The sequence below is a fragment of the Ruditapes philippinarum genome, unplaced genomic scaffold, assembly GCF_026571515.1.
Source record: "Ruditapes philippinarum isolate M1 unplaced genomic scaffold, ASM2657151v2 ctg7098_1_1_1_1, whole genome shotgun sequence".
Lineage (NCBI taxonomy): Eukaryota > Metazoa > Mollusca > Bivalvia > Venerida > Veneridae > Ruditapes > Ruditapes philippinarum.
Window position 1 is genome coordinate 56,929 of NW_026864152.1, and position 22,161 is coordinate 79,089.

General features: G+C 32.8%; 1 protein-coding gene and 1 long non-coding RNA gene across 2 annotated transcripts in view; one reads left to right on the top strand and one right to left on the bottom strand.

Moving 5' to 3' along the window:
- LOC132724579 (nucleoporin Nup43-like) overlaps window positions 1-13,915 on the top strand; it is a 30,283-nt gene extending 16,368 nt beyond the window's left edge. Inside the window, exons 2-8 of the mRNA XM_060709457.1 lie at window positions 3,017-3,157; window positions 5,914-5,991; window positions 7,467-7,635; window positions 8,321-8,456; window positions 9,594-9,745; window positions 12,566-12,679; window positions 13,603-13,915. Of these exons, the coding sequence (XP_060565440.1) occupies window positions 3,017-3,157; window positions 5,914-5,991; window positions 7,467-7,635; window positions 8,321-8,456; window positions 9,594-9,745; window positions 12,566-12,679; window positions 13,603-13,838 (1,026 nt within the window). The 3' untranslated portion in view covers window positions 13,839-13,915. The remainder of the gene's footprint in view (window positions 1-3,016; window positions 3,158-5,913; window positions 5,992-7,466; window positions 7,636-8,320; window positions 8,457-9,593; window positions 9,746-12,565; window positions 12,680-13,602) is intronic.
- Window positions 13,916-15,620: 1,705 nt separating this feature from the next.
- LOC132724580 (uncharacterized) lies at window positions 15,621-19,770 on the bottom strand. The gene is made up of 4 exons (XR_009624933.1): window positions 19,613-19,770; window positions 19,020-19,100; window positions 17,786-17,841; window positions 15,621-16,363 (listed from the first exon to the last, which is right to left on the bottom strand). It is a non-coding gene; the product is annotated as an uncharacterized LOC132724580 (long non-coding RNA).
- Between the last annotated feature and the right edge of the window lie 2,391 nt (window positions 19,771-22,161).

The following is a 22,161-nucleotide window of genomic DNA, read 5'->3' on the forward strand; positions in this document are numbered from 1 at the left end:
GTTTTTGGCGACAAGTTTTTGTAAAGCAAACAAACATGTATATCAACATGGTCACTAGACTTACCGACAAATTTATGCACTAAGCAAATTTATGCACTAGGTTTGTCCATAATTGGTCTTAAACGACATGAATCGCCGCTAATCTGTTAATATTGTTGTTTGTCAATACATGAATTTAATCGGCCACCTGTTGACTTCCAACATCCGCTCAATTGTATCACCGCGTTTCAATGGTTTTCCAATTATTATTTAACCCACCAATGAAAATATTGGTTAAATAGACCGTTTTGATATAGACGGAGCGTGGAAGATATTGACATTTTGGAAAATTATTGCACGTGTTTATCCTAATAAGGGCAACATTGTTTTTGCTTTTTGTAAGCAAACTGGAGACATAGCGCCTAGAAACATGAAAATGGTTTCTTTTTAATAGTTCTACTGCTAAAAAATACAGGACAGTAGGTCCGGAGACTTTTCTAAATTTGTCGGACCTTTCAGAAAAATTACCGGACATGACCGACTGTATGACGATGTTTCGCTTGGACTGGGATTTGAAAATAATTTATGGTTTTATTAAGCGGATCAGCACTTCCAACTTGTTTAGAGATGGATGATTCATTTTCACCAGTATCTATTTCAGATGTTCCTATCGATCTTCCATTAATGTCAAACCCCATGCGGGGACGTAGACATGTATGCACGCCAATAATCCCAAGAAAGTTAAAAAAAGTTGTTTAAAAAGAGGATGAAAGAATATTTAAAAATGTTAAAAACAGGGGTTGAAAAACTAGGGTGAAACAAAAAGCTATAGCTGCTCTTGGGTAGGGAGTAGGTCAACTGCAGTGGGTATGTGGTTTAAGTGGTATACCGTCCTAGGAAAGAATGAGAATTTATAATAGTCTGAGGATGCTGGGAATAACCTATAACATAAGGGTTGGCCATGGCGTGATATTCGGGACAGGGGTGTCAAATATTCTTCTTTACTAGGGAGAGTAACCAGATTAGGGATAACCTAGCATCTATAAGTCTGCAGACATTTTCACAAAAAATCTTACGATTTATCTTAAGTTTTTCACTTACGATAATCGTAAGTTAAATCTTAAGTCATTTTCACAAAGCCACTCGTAAGTTAAAATTTTATCTTAAGATAAAAAATTCACTTACGATAAATCTTACGACAAAAACATCCCTAGCAACGTTCATTTGCATGCTCTATATTTGATTCCGGTTTTAAAATCTAGTAATCAAGAGCTTGAAATATCTATAATATTGAACACAATCAAATTTCAATAAGAACAAAAAATGATTCAAACTGATATAATTTATATCTTGATTGAAGATAATTATATATATCTAAAAGATTCAGAAAGAAGGTCTACTATGTTATTAATAAATAAAAAGGTACCACTAGTACATGCATGCTGGCAATGAACTCGAACTCACCACAGTCATGTACAAATTATTAGTTTTCAATAATACTACAGTATAGTTCACATTTAAACTATTCATAACCCTCTCCATCGTGACGTCATCAAGTCATGACGTCACAAATGTTTATGTTGAAAAATAATTATACCTCAATTTGTGTAATTTATAGCATATCTTATCTACTGTTTGCTTAATATATATTTGTCCTCCCAACTTTTTGTTTGTTTTTATTCAGTTTAGGTAAGAGATACATGATATTTTACCCTTAAGAGAGAAAAAATTACACTTACGAACGGGGGAGACCTGTAGTAAAGTTACGACAAATTTTGCACTTAAGATTTTCTTAAGATTTTTTGTGAAAAGGAGATTTATCGTAAGATTTCTCTTACGATAAAAAATTGTCGTAAGATTTTTTGTGAAAATGTCTGCTGAATTCCAGTTTTTGAAGCTTAAGGCAGTTAAGCATGACCTTGACACTAGAGTTCTGACCATAGTCTAGCTTAATCCGTCAGGCTGCACTTCTTTGGACATTTTTGTTCTGATCTATTTGAGTTTTGGTGTGGGTTAAATACTAGTAAACAGGCTGGTGAAAATGCCACATCTTGCTTAGACATAAAATATCATATTTCTAGAAAAATAATTATTTGTTTCTTTCTCCCTTGGTTTGTTTATTAAGCATTGATATATGATACAAATCAAAATCAAAATATTTTGGTTATCTTTTATTTTCTTAGAATCATTTCCCTTTTTCCCATTTTCTAGAAGCAAAATATTTGAAGTTCAAAAAAATTATATTGTAATGTAAAATTCTAAATAGAAATTTGTCCAACAACTTCATTTTGCTCTAGATTATTGCGCCAATACCTTTATTCTATTTGGATAAATAGAGGATATTGAATAAGTGTAAGTTTAATACTGAATTTATTGAACAAGTTGAATAAAATCATATTAATATGCGGGCCTCAGGGAGCATAATAATATTTTATTCAACAAGTTCAATAAATTTAGTTATGAACTTACACAAATTTAATATTCTATTTATCACATACCAAAATTAAAGACCGTTTGAAGTGATAAAGAAACATATTTCATTGATGATATTTCATTGATGAGCCTATAGTATAATGCTAATATTTAGCACTTCATAACGCTGTGTTTATGTAACGAAAATGACATCACATCAATACCTTTGGTTATCTTTTGAGTCGCAAAATCGGTAGGGGTATGTGATAATATATAATATGCTTTAAATTTTAAGACTCAATGATTTTCCTTCTTATATAAAAGACTCCGAAAAAGGGCCTCTTCCCAATTGAATTTTTCTTTAAAATCATGCAGTTTTCCCACAAATCTGAACCTTAACCTGCTTTCTTTCTTCCCAAATTAGCAATTTTAGCGATACTTTTACCCAAAATCAAGAGGCTAAAGCCTCTTCCCAATTAAGCGAGAAAAATCACTGGTCCGACTTTCTTATTGAGTCTGTAATTGTTATGTATCTGAATTCTTTACACTCCTAATGTTGATAAACTGATTTTATTTTTTAAAACATTGCATGTTAATCATCATAAGCATATTTTGTATTTTGCAGGATGGTAAGGTATGTTTATGGAATCTTCCATCTGCAGAGCAGAGGGACATAGATATGGATGATGGAAGTTATGATCCAGCAATGAGGGAACCAAGTTTACTTTGTGAGATACAACATACAGGGGACGTAACAGACCTCGAGGTATGATTTCTTTACATAGGTTTTATAACTCTCTGTTTAAATAAAGCTACTTTCGGTTTAAATAAAAGCTGTATGTTTTTATGCCCCTGAATCTACAGATGTGGACTTATTTTTGTCTTGTCTCAGTTGTCTGTCACTGGACTGGCTGTGGACATCTGTAACTTTGGTCATAAGATCTACAATGTAGCTTTATGTTAACATATACAGTCTTCATTCTTTGCCATACACATTTAGATAACAGCTTCTTTTGATAATTCATTTTGAACTTTAAGGAGTATGGAACAATCAGGGTTTTATTAGCTAGTTTGATTAGAAGAAAAAGCCATTATGATCGCTGCAGCTGTCATAAATGCAAAAATTTTAATGCATTATGCAGCCCATTCAAATATTTTAAAGTTACCAACAGTAAACTTGGAATACTTGCCTTGCATATCATGACATTGAAGGATGTAAACCTGAATATTTGATTATAAAAGAACTGTAGAAAAACATGTAAATATGAATTACTTACAAGTGTAAGAGATTTGGGTGAGAAATATTTTGAAAGTAAGAGAGAAAAAAAGAGCTTATAAATGACATGAAAGTAAAACAATGCAAGACATTAATGGTTGTGGTTTACACAGATTTGCTGATATCCTTTGGGTTTTAATTTGAGCAAGGATATAGTATCATTTTGTGTGATTACATTGAAGTGTTACAAAGCTTATAAATCTTGAAATGGTGGTTGTTCCTGGCTGAAACCAATCTGTGTTTTAGTTTTACGTTTATTATACTAGTATATCAGAATAGTATAACCTTTCAGTGCTTTGTAATGATGGTGTGACTCAGAGCTGCATGTTTTCATATTAGTTTAAGGGCTCAGACTGAAGACATTGTAACTTGTATGGCATTAATGAAGTACAATAACAAGTGTCAAGTTTTTGTAACAGGGAACAATTTCTGAAGCAAGAATTTGTATTTGTATTTTGATGTTTATTAGTCCCCTACCGGTTTACCGGAGGGGACTTTAGGTTTACCCTCCGTCCGTCTGTCCGTCCGTCCGTCAGTCCGAGCCAACATTTGATTATTATGAGCTTCATTCCGTAGTTAAATAAAGAACATAAACTCATAAAATTTAAAATTAAGAGTTTTTTTTTGTTTTTATGAGCTTATTTTGCTTATGGACGTTGGTCCAGGTGGTGTTTATGAGCTCATTTGCCTCATAAACATCAAATTCTGGTACGTCCGTCCGTCCGTCCGTCTGTCCGTCCGTCAGTCCACAAAACTGGATCCCGCGATAACGCAAAAAGTACTGAAAATATTTTAATGAAACTTGATATATGGATAGATGGCAGTATGGAGATTATGCACGTCTTTTTCTTTTCTTCCTATGTTGAAAATTCTGGTTGCTATGGCAACAAATAGACTGAAAATATGGCAAATTTTACACATAACCTGGATCCCGCGATAACGCAAAAAGTACTGAAAATATTTTTATGAAACTTGATATATGGATAGATGGCAGTATGGAGATTATGCACGTCTTTTTCTTTTCTTCCTATGTTGAAAATTCTGGTTGCTATGGCAACAAATAGACTGAAAATATGGCAAATTTTACACATAACCTGGATCCCGCGATAACGCAAAAAGTACTGAAAATATTTTTATGAAACTTGATATATGGATAGATGGCAGTATGGAGATTATGCACGTCTTTTTCTTTTCTTCCTATGTTGAAAATTCTGGTTGCTATGGCAACAAATAGACTGAAAATATGGCAAATTTTACACATAACCTGGATCCAGTGATAACACAAAAAGTACTGAAAATATGTTTATGAAACTCGACATATGGGTAGATGGCAGTATGGAAATTATGCACATCCTTTTCTTATCTTCCTATGTTGAAAATTCTGGTTGCTATGGCAACAAATAGACTGAATTTCAAGATTTCTGATTCTAGTTATTAAGTTTTTTCACTATAAGTTCTTTATTTCTTAAGGTATTTTCTTCAAACTTTAAATATAAGTTGCTTGTCATCAACCACGTCATATGTGACAAGGTTCACAACTCTAGCACAAAATTTATCAGAATTACCTCCCTTGAACTTAAAATTTTCATGAAAAAAACATTGTTTTTTTTTAATAACTTCTTTTTCTGAATGTATCTACTTCAAACTTCATATAAATGTTTCTTATTATCACTCAACATTTGTGAGTGTTCAATACTCTAGCAAGACTATTTCCAGAATTATGCCCCTTTTGAACTTAGACTTTTTTTTGAGAAATTGGTAATTTTTACTCCAACTTCTTCAATCATGATAGGATTTTAAAAATGTTATATTTTGATAACAGGGATGTTTAAAAAATAACTTTAGAGTGTCCTTCAGTCCGTCTGTCTGTACATAAAAACTATTTCCTGTGATCACTTTTAAAGAACTTTTTCAACAAATTTACTTAAAATAGGAACCTAAGTGAATGGCCAATGGCCCTTCAGAATGTTGCTTGGGCTCTTACGGGTAGGGGACTTATGGATTGCTTGCAATACTATGATAATTGCTTGTTAATTCATGTATTAAAAGTTTAAGAAAACACTTCCTATGTATTCATTTAAAAAAGGCTTGAATTTGGAGATATGCTGCTTTAAATTCAAGTAAAACAATAGTCATCTTACAGCTTTACTTTAATATGCTGTATGATTTCACTTTGCTTTAATAAGTATTTTCTAAACACATGAAATAATTGAAGTCAGTTGTTGTTGTTGTTTTCATTTTTTCAGTTCATAAGTGCAGACCATATTGTGTCCTCTTCCTCAACTGGAACTGTTACTTTATACAAACATCACCTACAATCTCAGGTATTTCCTATTTTTCTATGAAAAATTATATTGTGACACCACGAAGGTAGCAAATTCATTTGACCTTCAGAGTACAGATTTACCTTGGAGATGCTCAACATGAAGAAATTTTTTGATTTGAAATCTTCCAGTAAAATCCAGTAAATATATTTGTGACAGTACAACTACTGTAAGTTCTGGCTAGCAAACTTGCAGATGTTAAATAGATTGATGATCTTTAAAGGGACTTTTTATAGTATTGATGATCTTTAATAAAAAAAATATGCCAGATTCCATCCTTAAAGTGGCTTGGTCTACAATGTGCACATTGCATGAATATGTATTTCAAATATTGAGTCAATAGAAATATGCCATTTGGATATTTTTATGAAATATTTTTTTGAAAACAACATGTTGATGGAGTTTATGTAATTAAAGTATGAACATTCATATGATGAATGCCTAATATTTTGTTCTGGGACATTTTTATCTGCTATCTTTTTATTAAAGACTTGTCTACTGTCTGATCATGTATCTCACTTTTGTCAACAGCATATTCATATATACAGTGTCTATTCTAGGACGCGCGATTGCGCGATTCACGCTAGTATTTAACAGATCGCGCAAAATTCAAAATCATGTGCGTGAAAATCGCGCATCTATAATAAAGTTAATAAAACCGTAAAACTTCCATCCCGCAAATTATATTTGGTTGTTTTGTTTACATTTACACCGAAAACCGAAGGGAGGTAACTGTAAGCTAATTATAATAATTTAGTACCGTATGGTACTAGTTACGTGAGTTGACAGAAATTAACGCAATGTTCCGTATCGACCGGAACTAGTGTGCTAGGTCTGACAGTTGGGCGCCATTTTAGTGTAGTAAATAATCAAGAAAAATGAGGCAATTCCTAGCTTGGCTACGATCTACACGTGAAAGATAGTTCAATTATTTGTATTGCCAATCCCTTTATAATCAATCGCGGCAGTTCTGTAATAATTTGTTTTCGTTTAAAAATTAAGGGGGGACAACTTCTGCTGCCTTAAATAAATATTATTGTTTTAATTATTTCATCGGTTGAACGCCTCAGTGTAAACTTAATGCAGACGATTTAACATTGGCAGTTTATATTGGCACCCTTTGATTTTGAAAATCGCCCCCTTTTTTGAAATAGAGGGGGGAAAATCACCCCTATTTTTCAATTCCTAGAATAGACACTGTATATAATGTTTTAGTAGTTTATGAACACCAATGGGCTAATGATACTAAATTTTATCAGCAAAGTTATTATTACTGAATAGTTTCACATACCTGCTATTAAAGATAAATTTACTTTAAAAATGGTTGAACAGTTGTTTTCCTTAATTAAGGCATATAATAATAGTTTATTTTCTGAATATCTTTTATTTATAGCATGCTAAATTTTCCTATTTGAATGGTATAGATTGTTCTGAAAAGTTGCAACAAAACAAAATGAGATGTATTTGTTTTTCAGACACTAGGTGATTCAGTTAGTTGGAAAGAGATTCACAAGGATGCAGGAGGTAAAGGTTGTCCATGTACTTGTCTAACAACACAAAGAGATGATATGATTGTTACAGCAGGAGAAGATGGTTGTATAAATGTGCTCAATGTTGCTCACAGAAAACCTGTTAGAACCATTGGTATTTTAATTTTTGTTGTTCTATTATTAGCGCCATTTTTTTCTTAGAAAAAAAGCAGCACTTTTGTCATTTGTCTGTCTTTGGAGTTAGTCAGCCTTTTAAAAGTTTTGGTTAAGTTTTCATTTATGGTCACAATTTTCAATAATAGCAATGCTGTTGTGTTAAATTTAATATAGGTATGCACCTTCATGATTTCTACCTGTCACAATTATTTTCAGGTTAAAGATAAAGGTCACTGAGACCTGTAATAGCAAAATATTAAATTGATCAATTAATCAAAGTACATCAACATGGTGATTTGAACTTGTAGATGCAAGATGCACCTTGATAAGTCCCCCTTGCACAGCTTTTGTTTTACCTCCAAGTAATATTCTCATTTGTTTCAGGCTTGAAATTTCTCTCATAGATCTTAATACTGAAAGGTTTATATATTTATTTAAAAAAATATGATGTTAAAATATATTTTTTTCTACTTTTTCTCTATAGATAAAGCAAACAGCTGTACCATTAATGGGATAAAAGGTTTATTTATTTATTTAAAAAAATATGATGTTAAAATATATTTTTTTCTACTTTTTCTCTATAGATAAAGCAAACAGCTGTACCATTAATGGGATCAAAGGTTTATATATTTATTTAAAAAAATATGATGTTATAATATATTTTTTTCTACTTTTCTCTATAGATAAAGCAAACAGCTGTACCATTAATGGGATCACATTTTTAAAACAGCAAGAAGTGATAACTGTAGATTCAAGTGGACAGCTGAAAGTTTTCGACCTAGGACATAGGTCATGTGACCCGGTTAAAACTTTTGCTCTGTAAGTATATAGGTTTTTTTAAGGTATGCTAATTCTTTTCATTTCTTTAGTAAATATAAATTATGTGTTATGATGACACTTTGGTTATGGAGTTTGGAAGTCCCCTAGAAGACCTGCTACATTACAAATTTGGCCTGCTGAGCTCAAACTAATTGAGAACCTTGCCCAAAGTTTACCCTATGCCAACAAGTATAGAGCCAGGCCAGCCTGCACATCTGTTTTCATCTTGATATCCCTAAAATCAATAATGGGCTGTTCCAAAATGGAAGTTAGACATGTCCATTTTAGAAATTCAGTAATATAAGGTTTAAATAATGCATGGACAGCATACAAAGTAGTTCTCCTTTCACACACACACAAAAATAATGATAAAACTCAGGGTTGCATTTCATGGATAGTCTTAAATTATCACCAAAACTGAGACAATTTTTGTTTCATGGAAATTGTCCAAACTTATGACTCCTGCATTGAGACTTCAATTTCTGGACATTTATGCATAGCGTAATAAAGCGAGTGCCATTGTATTTTGTAACTTTCCTCGAGGGAATGAATTAAATAAAAGTCTATAACTGTTAATAAAGATGAAAATATTCATTGAAACGGTCTTAAGTTAGTCATTTAGTATGTCATAAGTCTTTGGTTTTAGGATATATTTATGAAACACAGCGCAGGTCTATAGAAGCATTAGAAGGGATTTGAAAGTTTTTATTTAGAATAATGATACATGTAGTGTAGATCCCCTTGTTGTTGAGGGGTTGCATACCATTGCTTTTAAGGGTTGAAGCATCAGAATTGCAGCCACCGATTATCCCTGTGTGATCATTAGAGTTGACTAAATGGGTTTAAATAACTGGAGCCTGTGCATCTCTGAGCTCCAGCTGGTGAGATGGTTTTGACACCTTGTGTTGCTTTTACTTTGTAACTCCTCAGGTTAGCCAAAATCATATTTCCTGTTCAGGTGCCATATGAAGTAAATTGTTAAGTGTGCCATAAAACCATTTAAACAAACGTAGTGTAAAGTCAGACTGAAGATTGGCCTTGCTTTGCTGAGTTTTATACTAGATGCATAGGCATGTCATATTAGTATTCATAGAGATAGAATGGCCAAGGAATGATATTTTGTTTGATGCTTTGTAGATCTGGTGAACAAACACCTCTACAGTGTGTAGCTAGACATCCCACACAGCATCATATAGTGGCTACAGGAGCATATGATGGTGTACTGTCTGTGTGGGATCTACGACAAGAAAAATTCCCTGTCACTCCACTAGAAGCTCATTCTGCAGCAAGTAAGACATTTTTCCTCATCTTTAGTCACTTGATAATGTTTACACAGGAGGGCACTATGTTTAACTCTTACACTCTCCGTCTGTCTTTCTGACTAAATAGCTTAAAACCTTGAGGTGGAACTTTGTATATAGATGGCAAAACAGAGATCAAGAAAAACAAATCATGCATGATTTAGCACAAATGTTCACAATTGTGAGACGGAGTGTCACATGCAAAATTCAGGCAAGTTCATACATAGAGGTCAAAGTTCAGATAAATATATCACGATGCATATAGGGGCCATTTATTCATCATTTATTGATGGATTGTAACACAAATGGTAACTATCATGATAAGGTGTAACACATGTAAAATTGGTTAATATTTGCAAAGTCAAGGTCACCAGAGTTGATTAAATATCCTGGTATTGTCCAGAGCATATCTCCTACATACATGAAGGAATTTTAATGTTACTTTATAGAATTATTCACCTCCATGAAATGTAGTGCCATGCGCATGAACCAGGTCTCTAGGTAACAGGTCAAGGTCACACCTAAATCTCTTTTAAAAAAACACTTGTCCGGAGCAAAAATTTCTATGTTGCGCATAAAATTCAGGTTCCTGCAACCAAGGTTAAGGTCACACCTAGTGTAAATACAATGTATTTCAGACTTAAATGCGAAAAATATGTATAGGGACCAACTTATTCCCAACATCTCCAAGCTTTTTGACGGGCATATTTTGTGGAATGTCACCTTTGTTTGGATACTAAAATATCACATCCCACTAAGAATGATGGAACAATATGTCCGTCCATAACAAGATAAAGTTACCTTGGCTAATTCTTTGGTTGATATTGCTTGTCTCAGATGACCATCAATTTGTATAACACTAAGTGAGATGTGATATTTGTATGTTGTCAGCCCTTGAACTGGTCCTCGAGGGTAATTTGCCAGGCTGGTAGTAACCACTTACACCCAAATACTAAATAAAGGATATTAAATGAGTGTAGATTCAATACTGAATTTATTGAATGTGTTGAATAAAAACATTTTTCATTTACACTCCTATAGTGTAACCCAAACATTTAGCGTGACTTAACACTGCATAACGTGAATGACTTCACATCAAAATATATGCCTGGCTTAGCAATACCGCTTTTATGGAGTTGCAAAAGCGTTTTATTAGCTCACCTGTCACAAAGTGACAGGGTGAGCTTTTGTGATCGCTTTTCGTCCGGCGTCCGTCTGTCCGTAATTTTCCTTTAAATGACATCTCCTCACAAACAACTAACCCAATTTCATCCAAACTTCACAGGAATGTTCCTTTGGTGGTCACCTTTAAGAATTGTTCAAAGAATTTTATTCCATGCAGAACTCTGGTTGCCATGGCAGCCGAAAGAAAAACTTTAAATATCTTCTTTTAAAAAAACCCAAAGAGCTAGAGCTTAGATATTTGGCATGAAACATCTTCTAGTGAGTGTCTACCAAGTTTGTTCAAATAAAAGCCCTGGGGTCAAAATTGGCCCCACCCCAGGGGTCATTGATTTTCCCTATATGCATATAGTAAAAACTTAAAAAATCTTCTTTTAAAGAACCTAAAGAGCTAAGATATTTCGCACGAAACATTTTCTAATTGGACTCTACCAAGTTTGTTGGGGTCAAAATTGGCCCCGCCCCAGCAGGTCATTGATTTTCCCTATATGCATATAGTAAAAATTTGAAAATCTTCTTTTAAAGAGCTAGAGCTAAGATATTTAGCATGAAACATGTTCTAATGAGTGTCTACCAAGTTCAAATAAGAGCCCTGGGGTCAAAATTGGGCCCGCCCCGGGGGTCTTTGATTTCCCTTATATGTGTATAGCAAAAACTTAAAAGTCTTCTTTAAAAAAAACAAATAGCTAGAGTTTAGATAATTAGCATGAAACATCTTCTAGTGAGTGTCTACAAAGTTTGTTCAGATAAAAGCCCTGGGGTCAAAATTGGCCCCGCCCCGGAGGACATTGATATTCTTTATATGTATATAGCAAAAGCTTAAAAATCTTCTTTGAATAAACCCAAATAGCTAGAGTTTAGATATTAAACATAAAAAAATCTTCTAGTAAGAGTCTATAAAGTCAAAACTGGTCCCACCCCAGGGGTATCATTGTTTTTAACTATATGTGTTCAAATAAAAGCCCTTTGTTTAAAATTGGCCCTGCCAGGGGGGGGGGGGAGGAATCATTGATTTTCCTTCTATATGTGTATAGTAAAAACTTAAAAGAAACCTAAAGAGCTAGAATTTAGATACTAATCATGAAACACCATTGAGTGAGTGTCTACCAAGTTTGTTCAATAAAAACCCTGGGGTAAAAATTGGACCTGCCGGGGGGGGGGGGGTCATTGTTTTTCATTATATGTGTGTAGTAAAAACTTAACATCTTCTTTAAAAACAAAAAACTCAAAGACCTAGAGTTTAGATATTTAGCATGAAACATCTTCTAATGGGTGTCTACCAAATTTGTTCAAATAAAAGCCCTTTGGTTTAAACTGGCCCCTCTCGGGGGGCCTATGTATAGGTGAGCGACTTCAGGGCCATCATGGCCCTCTTGTTATACTTAAACATTAGATATTGGTGGTGATATAAAAAATATCTCCCAAGATAATATTATTCTGTCATACATTATAAGTCTATGGAAGTTTTAACTTTGGAAGGATATCTTTAGCTATGATGTATGGTAATATCATTTTAAATATAGTGTAAAATGATATTATATGTTGCTTTATATTTCTCCATCTTTACTTACTTTAATGTGATTTTACTTTTACTGAATAAAAATGTTATTTTGATAATTAATACAGTATGGGAAGTGAAATTCCATCCAACTAATCCAGATCATCTGTTCACATGTTCAGAAGATGGTTCTGTCTGGCACTGGAACGCTTCATCCGTAGCATCATTAGTAACAGGAACTGGTAATGTTGAATTAATCATTTCTTTAAAACATCAGTTGTATTGTTAAGATGATCTTTCAATGCCAATTTAAAAAATAATATTTAATGGTATGTCATATAGTCATGTCATGTTATCTACTAGAGTAAAAGCTCGCTATTAAGACCACTGTGGGGCCCCTGTAGAAGTGGTCTTATTAATGAGTCAGTCTTAAACTGTATTCATGGATGGTTTTGAACTTTTAAAGTTTTTTGACTGAAGAAATAGTAGATAAAGTAATACTATAATTACTTATTATTTATGAATTTCAGTTTCATATTGGGAGAGTGATTTTTGTGTCGCCTCTACGGAGTAGTGGCGACATACAGGGATCACTTCTCCGTCGTCTGTCTGTCTGTCCGTCTGTCTGTCCGTTCGTCCGTCACAAAACTTGTCCGGACTACTCCTCATAAATTACTGGTGCAATTTCATCCAAACTTTACAGGAATGATCAGTACCAAGTCTAGTTGTGCATATTGTCAGCATTTTCCGGTTCAATAATTTTTGTCAGAGTTATGGCCCTTTAATAATTTTTATTTTTAAAGTTTGTCCGGACTACTTCTCTTATACCACTAATGCAATTTCAATGAAACTTTACAGGATTGATCTGGAGCTCAAGTCCTTGCACATATTGCACGGGTTTTCCGGTTGAATGATTTTTGGCCAAGTTATGGCCCTTTGATAAAAAGATGTTTTTTTCTGTGTGTTGCCAGATACACAAAAGCTTGTCCGGACTACTCCTCATAAACTACTGGTGCAATTTTATCCAAACTTTACATGAATGATCAGTACCAAGTCTAGTTGTGCACATCTGTCACAAAACTTGTCCGACCATGAAATTGGCCATCATGAGGCGACACATGTGATCACTGATCGCTCTTGTATTTATCAACTTCTTTCTTTACAGGAGCAGGCTCAGGAGGTGGTTCTTTATTTTCACAGGGTATGCCAGCCAGCGGTGCTGGTAATGTTAGCATTACAAGTCCTTGGCTCACACTCGAGTCCGGCCGGCAGAAACTGGACGTCAAATCAAAGCTTAATCTGACATTACCTATAAACACTGTAGACATTATATCAGAAGTCTTGCTGTGTGGGTCAGATGAGGAAGCAGTTTATGCTGTGGATATTCCTGGTATAAGATAGTGCTATAAATAGAAATGGTGCTATAGTAAAAATCTCCTAGTGTAATTTATACAAGTTAAAAAAAAGCAAAACAAACAAACCAAAAACACTGAATGACTGCTGTGTATTCCATTAAGCAAAAATTGTTTGCAAACTGTATGACATATTTTAACAGTATGCATGAGTTACTTAACAGGTTTGGGAAACAATTATTTGTAGCTATGAATATTTCACAGAAAGAGACAAAGTGCTTTGGGAAAAAGAAACAGATTTTTAACTGTTTGAATACCAGGGGCTGTAATGGCTTGCCTTTGCCACCATTATATAGCTAAACCAGCCTGCACAACCTTAAAATTAATAATCAACTCTTATCAAGTTAATTGTTAAAGGGACTTGACTGGTTGTTAAAGGGACTTGACTGAGGGTTGTTTTTTTTGTTTTTGACATAATAGGATAAGAAATATTCTTGCGAGAATTGTATACCATTTGATGTAGATCTAGGTCTGAACTAATAACTTGTGTGCAAAATTTCATCTTTTTGTCCAGAATACATGTTAACAATTTTATTGTGCAAATTGAACAAAAAAACGAAAAAACTTTTCAATAAAATCATGCTAAAAATCCACACACAAAAATTGATATTCAATTTAACTCTGAGTATATTTATCACCCTTTTCAGAATTTTCCATTTTCAGTGCTTCACTTGATCTATGTAAGAGTTTTAAATTTTTAGACTTTTCTTTTACAAAACTTTGTGCAAAATTAGCTTTGTAAAGGTGAAGTTTAATTAAAGGTTGTTTGAGTAGTCAGAAATTTGTCAATCAACTTAAGTCTTTTTGAAATAGCAGTACATACCAGATGCTGTACGTATTTGTGCTGTGCAAAACAAATATGTAACAAAAAGTAAAGACTAGTAGTAGGCAAGATTACTTGAATTGTTACTTCCTGTTGTCTGAAATTTAATACTTCAGGTCCTAAGTTTTGTTTTTCATATATCTAATAAGGTTTTTGAAGGTATTACTATTTATATAAAGCTTGAAAAATAAAACAAATTAATAGATAATGTAAGTTCTAGGGTTTATCATTTTCTACAGAAGTATTTTTTCATACTCTTATTGTTATGTCTCTGTCAAACATGTATCCATGTCCATGTAAAATATTGTAAATACAGTACAGAAATGTCCAATTGTGTTTTTTTTATTTGAAACATTATATACTGTTCCACGAAACTTAGAAGTTTCTGTTACCGAGTGCTCAAAGTCATCTACTTCAAATAATTTTCCCCTCACCTCTGTGGATTTGACTCCTGTGAAGGACCTCTGTGGATTTGACTCCTGTGAAGGACTTTTTTCATGTAAGGAAGCTATCCAACTAGCTTCAGAAAAGGGGCACCATTGACTACAAAGCACTTGCCCTCACAGCTTGTACGTTGGAATACCTCAAGAGACTGGAGATGCTTTCATGTTATCCAGCTAGCTTACAGAGCGTTGATGGTTCTGTTTAGGTTCCTGCCTGTGCCTAAAACAGTGTATGGAGGGGCACCAGAGGTCTTCCTGCACCAGTAGAGCTGGAAAGACACAATATGACCTTTACTGTGTTGGTGCGAAACTGTCAGTGACTTCGGTTACGCTAGGCTGTTAGTGCCTAGATAATGCATGAAGTGTCTCCTACCAGTAAAGCTAGAAAGTCACCTTTACAAAATATCTTCTGGAAAAACAAAGAACCAGTTCTTGTTTAGAAAGTAAATTAGGTTCAATGACCAGTAAACAAAAACTTGTTTCCTATTTCTTTTCTAACAACACATTTGCATGACTTCATTTTAATCGTACTGAATATGATGAGTTTTTTTTTTTGGAAGTCATTCTTTTTATTTCCAGGTTTATTTTACTTTCCATATTTTTTTTTTACTGAAAATGATATTTTTTCAGGTGTCATTCTTTGTTTCCCGGGTTTATTTCCCTATTCATATTTTTTCTTGTAATTGTCCCATTATGCTTGCAGAAATTTTTACATGCATGGAAAATATGTCACTGTATCTGTAAGTGCGAGAATTATGATGCATAGATGTGTGATATATACATGTAATATATAAACTATACGATATTAATACACATGTATATTCAACAAGATGATATAGAGATATCTGCTGATATTAGTTTGTGATATGTTCACTAATTACTAACACCCTGCTGAAACCGGAAGTCCAAAAGTGATTAACCTTTGACACCAGTATATAGCCAAGTCATCCTGCACATCCTTATAGTCTGACAAGCCTCTATACGATTGGCAGTTCATTTTTTGTATTTTGATATTAAAACCCCTAAAACTTTGATTGGACTGTTCCAAATTCAAAGATGGATAAATCCATTTCACAAATTCAACAGGTAAAGGTTGTTCTGTAGTCAAATACATCTGAGAAGCGGATATATAGATTTATATTGTTATTGTTGTAGATGTCTATAGTCATACGAGTATATAGTAGTTATAGTCCTTTGATTTTCAGGAATTATGTTCGTTATAACATCCATCGTTCTTTTCTATTGTAACTGAAAGATAAAAGTAATAGTAAACTTGCATCAATATAAAATTGCGCTTGTTTAAAGCAACATTTTACATAATTAATATTTAGATATGAAAAGAAAATGTTAATGTTATTTATCATAATTATAGGTGTAACTTGGTAGATTAAGTAAGGAGCACAACGAATAATGTCCCTTATTTTTACATAATCTATGAGCACATGATCAAAAAGGACACCACTTAAGTCATTAAAGGACTGTTATTAATAAAATTCTCACATTGTGTAAAAATGTTTTGCATATTTTAGAGATACATGTCCGACAATTTGTCAATGCAATCATATAAGGTCAAATATCTTTTAGAATGAAGACTAGCATGATTAGAAACTGGATAACTGTCAAAAAATTGTCAAAATGTCTTTTAGAAATAAAACCATCATTATCAGAAACTGGATAATCGTCAGAAAATGTGTCAAAATGTCTTTAACCTTTTACCACATGGGCATATTGCGAAAAATGGCCGTTTTCATTGAAAAGCCTCCTGTTACAAGTTCAAGCTGCTATGAAACTATGAAAAATGCTTCAATACTAACAATAACAACATTTCTCAAACGAAAAACAGTGTTTGGGGCCTAAATAGGGCATTTTTTCACTGTTTGAGGCCTCAAAAAAAGGTGGGGGGGGGCAAAAAGCCGTCGAAACACGCTTACGTATATAAGTGAAAAGGTTAACAAAAAATAATGAAAACCCTTAGAATTACACAAAAACTAGATTTTCCATGTTAACACATGCCCTAACACCGAATTTGGGTGAGATATTGTTGTTTTTTTTTGACATTTTCTAAGTAAGAGATAAAAGTATGATTATCAGAAATTGGAATAACGTTAGAAAATTTGACAAAAATGTCTTTTAGAAATAAAGCAGCATCATCAGAAACTGGTTAAGTGTCAGAAATTATGGTTTAGTGTTGACTTACACCAATGTAATATTTAAATCTGATTTCAAATTCACTGAGAAAATCTGAAGCATGTACATAAAGAATGCTCTGAATACTATCTTATAACTAAATTAGTTGAATTTATTAATGTAATTCATTCATCGTAATCAATCCAAAGAGTGAAATGAAATCTTAATCGGCTTCCGATGAGGTGTTTCTTGGCATTATATGCATTCACAATTACTTCAATAAAGTATAAATAAATACAAAATTTATAATATCCAACCACAATTATCACTGGCATGCACTGGTAAACTAAACCATTCCATGTACAGACCGAGGAAGTTCGAATCATAGCAGATTTTCTGGAAAACAACGAATCAAAATCTTATTCAGGAGGTAAATGAGGCTGACTGTATAACATTATGACAAGTTACCAGAATGTGTTTGTTTTCTATTTTAAGAACTATTATTCAAACATTTTACCCTTTCTTGACTTCATTTTATCTTACCGAAATCTATTCCGGTTGCTTTTTTCTTCCCAAGTTTGTGTCCCTTTTCACCAACCCTGAAAGTGAAAGAATGTTATAATCAGTAATTATTTTCTTTAAGTATTTCAATATTTTCAATTCACCTGAATTGATTTTCACCTGAATTGATTAACACTTTTTTTATAAGCACCGTGAAAGATATCTCAGTTTCGAAGCTTTGCAATACTCGTACTGGTTTGGAATCATTGATTCTATAAAGGTCACGTGATGACCCTCCAGTTCTAGGGAAGTGGAAGAAGAGCAAATCAATGCCTCATCCGCATATCGTTGTAGGAACGTGCGGAGATCTTGTTAGAACCGCCAACTTACCGTAAACTATACTTTCTCAACGAGTCCATATCAATTTATTACATGAATTTTATACTTGTATATATTGTTTCTTGGCACACCAATAGCACTTGTTTGACAGGCAAAATAACTGACAGATGAAAAAGATCCACCATCATTTGGGGAGTTTGTCCCACCTTTCTCACTGTCTGTAAGGCGTAAAGTAGTTATATTGTTTGCTTTACTGCAATTACTATTGTGCTACCTCTGGTCATGGTACAGATTTAATGTGAAAAGGATAAAGACATTACACAAACATCATAGCAACTTTTATCTCATTATTTCCATTAAACATCTTCTATCTCTAATAACCCTAAGTTTGGCGTGAATCCTCAATAAAGCATATAACTATATAGTTCTGTATCCTCCTTTTTTTCCAAGCAAAACCGTTTCTGTTAACATCAGCAAAAATCATTGAGAAGCACAAATAATTTATCAGCACAAATAATTTATCTCTTTATCAGCACAAATTCTTTATCCATTGCGTTCAAAAATCAGCAAAATTAAGCAGCAAGAACTTGTTTACAATAGCACAGGAAACAGCAAATCTTTCCAGCAGCAACTTCATACGTCCTTCTCATACATATTCCTTTCGGCGTTTGCATCCTTGTTTTTACAGGTTAATATCGTAAAAATAATCTGAGACTACAAATAAAGAAATTAAAGCAGACCGATCAGAGTGAAAATGAAGATTTCTGTACTCAAATGTTACAAGAAGCATAGTTTATGTATTATTATACCTTAAAGTTGAAGGGTTTTGCCCAAGCATTGACATTTGAAGGTGTTAATAAGATATGTTTTGTGAAACATTACTCTGAAACAAATGCATTGTTGGAATTTATGTAATGGAATATTATTAAACACTCACTATCGACTTTAAATGGACTCTCGTTTAACATATTGGCATTTATCTTCTTGTATTCAGCCTTTTTGTTCGTCAAATCGTTAACTGCAATAAAATGTATCAATTTTGTTATGATAAAGCTATAATTTTACCAGTCGTGTACGTTTCAGAACTGTGACATAAGTAAAGATGATTAAAGACTATGATTTCTGATTTTATTTTATTTATTTGTTTTTATACGTGCGTACATATAGGTACATATACATGTTTACATAAATGCAGGCGTACAGGCTAAACTCAATGAATTGAAATAAACTATTTTGTTAATCTTTACATTTTGTTCTGGTTTTAATCCTTCAGATATTATTATTGTGTCTTTCCTGTTATTATCACATCGCATTTTCATTTTGTTAATTCAAATGTTATCACAACCAAACAGGTTTTGTTTTATATGTATTTCGATACCGAGAAAATTATTACAAAATTTAAGATATGAAACTTAAACAAAATTTGTTCTTTAAGTTTTGAAGTTTCACTACTTTCTAATTGCTCAAAATATAAATTATTTATGACTTAAAATTATATTTTACGAGATATAAATTATTAATAGAACTTACTTGCATAAGTGACTGTTTCCTGCACAGCCAAACATAACATCATAACGCATATGAAGTAATAACCTTTCATTTTGATACAAATGTTGTAACTGTCTAATTTGCAGTCAAAGAAATATGAAAATTGCATCGAATAAATACCATATATATCTATGTATCTATAAAGGTATGCCGAACCATCCGTAAAATGTAATGTAGGGTGAATATATTTAAAAGATTGATCTGATTTATGATAACAAGAAGTGTGCAATTCAATGTTTAATGATTAATAATGTAAGGAAAATGTCGTATGTGCAACATATCACATTCTCATCTTTTTACGCCTCTTTTTAACACAGTTTATAGTCATATCCCGGCGGTTTTCCCGGATAACCTACCACTAGTTATATACCAAATTCTCCGCATGTTCCTACATGATTGCTGAATGATTGTTGAGAGAAAAATGACCATTACACTTAATTTTCGAGAGAAATTTCGCCGCGTCCGAGGATTGAACAAGCGACCATTGCGCATTGTAAATCGGATGGCTAAGATTGCGGACTTTCCATACATGAAACGTTTTCATTAATGAAACAAACTGAAATTTTCTGTATTACCGGATGTCCCCCAAAACCTTAAGCATGGATGCAGGGTGTATCATTTCAAGCTGAAAATTCTTCAGCTTAAAGATATACTATGCTCAAAATTGCTTTTAATGTTTGACTCCACACAAAGAAGATACTTTATGTTTTAAATCCTACACACTATAGGTGGTCACGATATTAATAAATAGTTTTTTTTTGTTTTTGTTTTTTTTAAAATACCAGCTTTACTTGACCTGTTATAGGGAACACAGCTTTCATTATATAGCTTATTCATTCTTATATTCAAATTAGACATATTCAGTAAAAATTTCAAAGATTTAAATACATTTCTGTAACAAACATATTTTACTCAAGGACGAGCATAGTATATTTTTAAACGTGTTGCAATGTTTTTTTGTTTTTTTTTTCATTGTAATAGTTGCATTTTTCCCCAAAGATTGAAATTTAAAACTTTTAATAAAAAACAAACTAATTTTAAGATAGAGTTGAATTTACATGATTTAGAACCCGACAGAAGATCGGAATTCAATCTTTAAAAGATGATTTCCTAGCCGAAGTAGAGAATTTCGAACCAATCCAAAGATTAAAATTAAGATTAGTAGAAATTAAAGCTCGAACCAGAGAAAAGATTGAAATTAAAAATTCACATGAGCTGAATATCGAGATGAGATACATTTTGAACCACCACGAAATTTTTATATACTAGTACATGTATATTCGAACTATGAATCTGTTGTTAAGGGTTTGGTGTAAAATGAGGAGGTCTACAGACATTTACTCATATAGTGCATACTGTTTTAAATGAAAAAGAAAACTGTTTCTACGCTATAAAATGCGTTATTTCCTTGAACTCGGACTGTCTCGAAGTGTTTGGCCTGCATTTTAAACCTATCTCGAAATTCTCAATGTACAGAATTGCGACATTTTCATTATTCTGTCAAAATGATACGACATTATTAGAATCCGATACGCCACTTTATATTAACTAGTTTCTGTCCTGGTCCATGGTAGGACAAAAAAATGTATTTCTTTTCTATCAACATGCGGCATTTGGTCTGTCATGTTCGTTGTTTTTAGTTCATTATTTCTATTACTTATAATGTACCGAACTGCATGCCTGTCCATGTATATAATTTTGATATTTATTGATGTGTTTTTATTTTTTGAAACTTCAGTCCATATTATTATTTTGTAAAATGAACCGCGGATTTTTGCTGTTGCTGTTTTGAAAGTAATACTTATAAAGTTTGCATTTATGGTGACAGGTATTGCAAAGTTCTGATTAAATCTCTGATTTATTAGTTGAACACCTTATTTAAAATGATACCTGAAAAATCATAAATATATTTGAATATTATCAAGTGAGTGAATCTAGTTTAAAGTGGAAATATGTTGCATTTGCTTCACAAATATAAAGGATAAATTTCATAAGGTAGATCTATTATCATTAATTAGATCTTCATTTTCCATGTTCATTGACTTTATGTGCATAGATAAAATAGATGGTTGAAAACATAAAATTAAAATATTCCGAAACGCATATTATAGGTCTATATAAGTATAAACATAAAATTATAATATGTCTATACAAAATGTATAAGTATATATAAAACATAAGATTCATGGTGACCTAACATTGCACACTACTTTCACAACAGTAATTTTACAACTTATGTACACACAAAACCTGCCAACCCTTAGAATGATTGAATAATTTATGCAAAATTTTACCTTAATTGTTTCTGACCGCTTGAGCCGAAATGTACGATTTACTGTTGATGAACGTAACCTTTTTTGTTATATTTGTGTATCAAAACTATGTCAGAAAGAAAACAAAGTAAATACCATTCTTATCTTTGTGCAAGGTAGGCCATTTTAAAACGGCAACACAAGCTCTCTTTCAGAACAAATTTCACTATCTTCAACAATGTCTAGCATTGGAATCGAGTAATTAATATTATTTAGTAA